Here is a 6,917-nt window from a genome sequence, read left to right as displayed (position 1 = left end):
TAGATAGATAGATATGCATATTATATATATATATATATATCGATTTTTTCTGCAACTTTTTCAGGAGAGGTTTGTCACCGCTCAAGACTCTCTCCGTCTTATTTGTTACAACCTGTCACAGCAAAAGTGGAGAGAGGCATGAGGGTAGCAAACCTCTCCTAAAAAAGGTTCCTGAAAACAACATTCCTGTCACAGGTGCGTTATTTGAGGCATAGGTCAACGTCGTTACAGCGGAATTCAACTTGCGAGTTCCTTAACCCAGTTGCTTCGAAGAGTTGACAAATCTCAGCCCGGTTCCTTAAGTCCTAACTTTAGTCGGCAATCGAGTTGGCAAGCGACTTGTCGTCAGCCTGAACACCTCCAGGGAATCATTCCTTTTTACCTTACATCCGTTCCTATTCTCTTCCTTCCACCTTACTTTCCTCAACCCTCTCCTAACAGATGATTCATAGTGCCGCTGCGAGGTTTCCCTCCCGTTACGCCTCCAAAACCTTTCTGCTGTTAGTTTCCCTTTCAGCGCTGAATGACCTCATAGGTCCCAGCGCTTGGCCGTTGGCCTAAATTCTATATCTTCTGCTCTGTTCCATTCTCTCAGTATTGGTGGTCGAAAGTTCCTCTTTGGGCGGGTCGGTAGATTTGTGGGCTAACACTCGCCAGGCCCGAGGTCGAGTCTCCGGCCGGCTAATGAAGAATTAGAGGAATTTATTTCTGGTGATAGAAATTCATTTCTCGCTATATTGTGGTTCGGATTCCACAATAAGTTGTAGGTCCCGTTGCTAAGTAGCCAATTGGTTCTTAGCCACGTAAAATAAGTCTAATCCTTCGGGCCAGCCCTAGGAGAGCTGTTAAATCAGCTCAGTGGTCTGGTAAAAAACTAAGCTATACTTAACTTTTTTGGTGGTCGAAAGTGGGCCTGCAAATGTCATTTAAACTGCTCAATCCGAAATGAATGAAGCCATCCCTGATACATTGCTCGTTGTGAGTCTCCCAGGTGAAAATGAAACCAAGTTTTTATATGGTAAACATTTATTACAAGTTGTGAATTTTGCTTCAAACAGAGTGGAGTATCAGTGTAAATAGAATTCCCTTAAAATTATATCATTGGTGGATTTGATACTTTTAAGAATGCTCTTATTTTTTTTTTTTTTGAAATGTCTAACACAGAAACGTATGCCCAATGCATGCAAGAAAGATCTGTGAGCACAAAGAAGATCTGCAAAGTTTTTATTTAAAAAAAAAATCAATACAATATACTGTATTTTTTTTAGAAAAAAAAAAGTTCTTATAGAACAAAGGAAGCAACAAAGAATGGTTCCTTTCGTTCACACTGAACAGACTTATTCCCAAGGTCGGAGTTAACAGTGAATTTTTTTTTTATTTATATAATTTGAATGAATTCTTAACCTACAGAGTTACAACTACATTTACAGGTAGAAAAATAGTGTGTATGTAAGAGATCACGAGAAGTGGAGGGTTAGTAGTTAAATTCATTTTATTTTTAATAACAGGTAAACACATTCTCAGTAAGTATATATATATATATATATATATATATATATATATATATATATATATATATATATATATATATATATATATATATTTATATTTTATATATATGTTATATATATTATGAATATATATATACATATAAATATACATATATATATATATACACATACATACATACAGACATATATATATATATATATATATATATATATATATATATATATATACATATACACATTGAGAATAGAAAGATTATTCAACACTATAGAATAACTTTTATAATAGAGGTAGAAAAATAGTTTGCGCTTTAGAGAGTATTAAGATAAAGATATGTTAAAGAGTATTAGTCCATGTTATTTCTATAACACATTCACAGTACCAGTGCATACTAGTAACGCCGAGAAAGGAAAAAAGAAGAAAAATAACGTCAAAACTAAATAGCAATCAAGCAATGCATTATTAACCCAAATATTTAGAGAAGTGAACACTGATTTAATGTGAGAGATTCAGCAAAATTTTATTGTCAGGATTTACAGGAATGCTATCAGTCTCGGAATATAAATTCAGGGACACTGATTTACAAGCGTTTATATGAAGCAGGTGTAAGCATTTTTTCTGTAATTTATTTAGTCAAATTTGGGTCTCAAAACCATGGATCTATTTTGATCTATAGGAAAGGGTATTATTATTTTTTTTTTTTTTATTTTACAAAGTGAAACTTTCAACTGAACAAGAAGAACTTTTAAAGAGAGAAGCTTAGGACTGGTTCACAAGTATGAAACTGACACAGTTGACGAGGTTTTATATGTATATATGTATATATATATATATTTATATATATGTATGTATAAATATATATGTATATATATATATATATATATATATATATATATATATATATATATATATATATATTTATATATAAACATATATATATATATATATATATATATATATATATATATATATATATATATATATATATATGTATGTATAAATATATAATATAAATTATATATATATATATATATATATATATATATATATATACATACATGTATGTATATATACATATATGTATACATATTATATATATAAATATGTATATATGTATATATGTATATATGTATATATATATATATATATATATATATATATATATATATATATGTATATATATTCAGTGTATGAATAACAAGACATATTCACAATGATTCTTAGTTTAATCCAGGAAGATCAAGAAATCCCAGGCGACTAGAGCGCTCTTGAGTATTTTCCGTTTCTAAGCGAAAAAGCAGAAGAAGACTTGACCTTAAATTATTGTCTGGGTCGATGACCGTTCGCGGTATGGCACACCACTTTATCAGCCAAGCAATTCCCCTTGAAGTACCGACAAATGTCAAAATGGCGGAAGAGCAATAATTTCCTACTTGTGAAATGCTACAACACTATGGTCAGGCATCGAGGAGAAAAGTGTCACTTGTATCTGCGTGAACGGATTTATCAAAATGTATCATTGGCATTATTTATATAGGAATGCGCGTCCTCACTGCACAGTACTTCTGCTAACTGTTATGTTCTCTGTTTTGCTTTTCCTGGCCGGCTTTGAATATCGTCTTCTCTAGTATATTAGTTAGTATGAGACGGAGTCCAACACTGCTGATGTACAAAGATGATGAAAATTGCTTGATTTCTGTTTTTCTCTGTTCTCTGAAAGGAAAGTCGGTTTGTGACACTGGATGAAATAATTTTTTTTTTTTTTCAGCAAATTCTGAGTGGACTCTTCGAGTATGGAATACAAACGAAATAGGAAAAACTGAATAACTTGCCTCAAGAGACAACTGCTTCAAGATCTCACAGAGAATTGTATACATCAGTCCTTGGCTGCTCTGATAACACTGTTTACAATTTCATCAACACCATAATATGTAAGTGACTACAATTTCATCAACACCATATGTAAGTGACTACAATTCTCTACAGCCTTCAGTTCCTGCGTGTTGATAACAGCTGTATTTCCTGCGATCCTGCGTAGGCACTGATATTCAGAGATCAGAATTACTACAGAAGACGTCGTGAAATCATCATTGGCAGTCACAGTGCTAACTTCTTTTCAATCTCTTGGTTGAAACTGACGAGATTCTAAGCATCATTAAGTCGACAGAGTGTGACCGAATCATCAGAGGCAATAATAGATCTACATGTATGGTTATCATCCAGCAGATGAACCCTATTCTTATGGAACAAGCCCAGTGCAGGGGCCACTGACTTGAAATTCTTAAAGCTTCCAGAGAATGTTAAAGTGTTCATTTGAAAGATGTAACAGAAGGTAACGGGAGATACAGGAAGAAGAGATCAGTTGGAGGATTTGCAGAAAGATAAGAATCTTTTCTCCGTTTCTATTTCACTTCCACGTCTTACAGACTGTAAATACTCATCAACTTTTAAAGGAAGAGAGAGAGAGAGAGAGAGAGAGAGAGAGAGAGAGAGAGAGGGAGAGAGAGAGGGAGAGGAGAAGAGCTTCAAAGGAACAAATTTGAAAATGAAAACTGAAAAAAAAAAAAACAGGTTTGGTTTGGAAAAAGAGAGTTCTCATCTATATGCTTAGAAAAATAGATGGATAGTTTCTGTTTCCTGTTAACTACAATGTCAGCGGTCATACAAAGAGCAGTAGTTTTAAGAACATCGAAGTAGCTACGAGCTACCAACTGACTATATCGTATTTGGAGCTAAAACACCGATAACATTCACATACACATCAAGGGACGACATTTTTCGACATTTCATAAAATTACGAAGACTATAGTTACTGCAACAAGTTTTTTTCCCCTTTTTTCTTATTTTGTTAAATGTTCTTCTTCACCCTCTTTTCTTCTTCGCGTAATAACCCCGATAACAAATAGGAATGACGACGGCAAACCGAATCTTATGAACGTGTTCGAGATGCTGAAACAGATTCACTTTATTCTGAGTGACAGGCAGTGACGAGGACTGTCAGTCAACAGAGAGAGAGAGAGAGAGAGAGAGAGAGAGAGAGAGAGAGAGAGAGAGAGAGGGTGGGTGGGTGGGGGTGAAATGTAAGGCAATGAAGAAGACTGTCAATCAACCTGAGAGAGAGAGAGAGAGAGAGAGAGAGAGAGAGAGAGAGAGAGAGAGAGAGAGAGAGAAAGTGGGTGGGTGGGTGAAATGTCAGGCAATGAAGAAGACTATCAGTCAACCGAGAGAGAGAGAGAGAGAGAGAGAGAGAGAGAGAGAGAGAGAGAGAGAGAGAGAGAGAGAGAGAGAGGGTGGGGGGGTGGGTGGGTGAAATGTAAGGCAATGAAGAAGACTGTCAATCAACCTGGAGAGAGAGAGAGAGAGAGAGAGAGAGAGAGAGAGAGAGAGAGAGAGAGAGAGAGAGAGAGAGTGAGGGGTGGGTGGGTGAAATGTCAGGCAATGAAGAAGACTATCATTCAACAGAGAGAGAGAGAGAGAGAGAGAGAGAGAGAGAGGGTGGGTGGGTGGGTGAAATGTAAGGCAATGAAGAAGACTGTCAATCAACCTGGAGAGAGAGAGAGAGAGAGAGAGAGAGAGAGAGAGAGAGTGGGTGGGTGGGAGAAATGTCAGGCAATGAAGAAGACTGTCAATCAACCTGAGAGAGAGAGAGAGAGAGAGAGAGAGAGAGAGAGAGTGGGTGGGTGGAGAAATGTAAGGCAATGAAGAAGACTGTCAATCAACCTGGATAGAGAGAGAGAGAGAGAGAGAGAGAGAGAGAGAGAGTGGGTGGGTGAAATGTAAGGCAACGAAGAAGACTCAATCAACCGGGAGGGAGAGAGAGAGAGAGAGAGTGGGTGGGTGGGTGAAATGTCAGGCAATGAAGAAGACTGTCAGTCAGAGAGAGAGAGAGAGAGAGAGAGAGAGAGAGAGAGAGAGAGAGAGAGAGAGTGGGTGAGTGGCTGAAATGTAAGGCAATGAAGAAGACTGTCAGTCAACCGAGAGAGAGAGAGAGAGAGAGAGAGAGAGAGAGAGAGAGAGAGAGAGAGAGAGAGAGAGATGTAAGGCAATGGTAAAAATGACTGCAAATGAACCGAGATATTCAACAACACTGGTTCCTCACGCGAACAGCATCAATGTGATGAGTACATGTATTATGCAAATTGTGATGACGTGTTTGTGGTCACTTCGGAGTGGATATCTATCTTATTTATTTTCAAGCAATTACATCGTGTGTAATCATTAGAGGCATTGTGGAGATGTCCGAGAATCAATAAAAATTAGAAAAAAAAATAGTTTGAGTGTTCAGAGGAGACATGGTGTCATGGAAATTTTAAAATATAAAAAAAAAACTCTTCAAAAAATCCCGTCCTTCACAAGAAAACCTGTTTTTGAAACACCGCAAGAATAAACTATATATAGTAACAATTGGTAGTGGAACTACCTCGTTTGTTTTTGTGTTTGATTCTTGTGAAAAAAGAGTAAAAATTAAGAATAACAAAAACGCAACAAATATTTTGGTACAAATCAAACATCCAGGTAATACGGAAACATTAGAAACACGCATGCAGGAATTTTCCACATCAATTGAATAGCTCTTTCTAAATCACGACGTACTACTGTACATTTAGTGTAAACCAGTACGTACTATTCAAGACCAGTAACAGTCACGTGAGAGAGAGAGAGAGAGAGAGAGAGAGAGAGAGAGAGAGAGAGAGAGAGAGAGAGAGAGAGAGATTATTCATATAGGTTTTCCAAAGAGTTAAAATTTGACGATGATTGGAAGAGAATCGTGTTTATAAGCTCTCCAAAGAATTAAGACTTATTTCTAAACGAGAGAGAGAGAAAGGAATAGGGGATTGTGTCCTGGAATCTCAGTGATTTAAAATTTCGAACACACTGAGAGAGAGAGAGAGAGAGAGAGAGAGAGAGAGAGAGAGAGAGAGAGAGAGAAGGGATGAGGGATTGTGTTCTGAAATCTCACTGAGAGAGAGAGAGAGAGAGAGAGAGAGAGAGAGAGAGAGAGAGAGAGAGAGAGAGAGAAGGGATGAGGGATTGTGTTCTGAAATCTCAGTGATTTGAAATTTCGAACTGAGAGAGAGAGAGAGAGAGAGAGAGAGAGAGGGGCGTGTAGGGGATTTATGACAATGAATCCAACTTATATCACCCATTTGCCTCGTAAACAAACAATGCAAAGTATCAACGTATTGGGATGATTATTGTACAGGTCATCAATAATATCTCCTGGCAGCAACAAAAGAGGTTTTTGGGGGGTGGGGGAGGTAGAGCTGCCGCCGAAGTAACCGTCATTGTACTTTGGCCTCTTCGATAGCACAGTAGAAGGATTAGATTCCCGTGGCTCAAAACCTTCTCTCGAAAAACATGAAGTCCTGGAATGCACAGAACAAAGAACGAGTAAGTATTTGACAATG

At 36.9% G+C, this 6,917-nt stretch overlaps 1 protein-coding gene across 1 annotated transcript in view; it reads right to left on the bottom strand.

Moving 5' to 3' along the window:
- Positions 1 to 6,469: 6,469 nt before the first annotated feature.
- Positions 6,470 to 6,917, bottom strand: part of LOC136851401 (phospholipid scramblase 1-like) — a 45,408-nt gene continuing 44,960 nt past the window's right edge. The window contains exon 7 of the mRNA XM_067125478.1: positions 6,470 to 6,875. Within this exon, the coding sequence (XP_066981579.1) occupies positions 6,846 to 6,875 (30 nt within the window). The 3' untranslated portion in view covers positions 6,470 to 6,845. The remainder of the gene's footprint in view (positions 6,876 to 6,917) is intronic.

The sequence above is a fragment of the Macrobrachium rosenbergii genome, chromosome 23, assembly GCF_040412425.1.
Source record: "Macrobrachium rosenbergii isolate ZJJX-2024 chromosome 23, ASM4041242v1, whole genome shotgun sequence".
NCBI classification, from domain to species: Eukaryota; Metazoa; Arthropoda; class Malacostraca; order Decapoda; family Palaemonidae; genus Macrobrachium; species Macrobrachium rosenbergii.
This window is presented reverse-complemented; position numbering and strand designations above follow the sequence as displayed.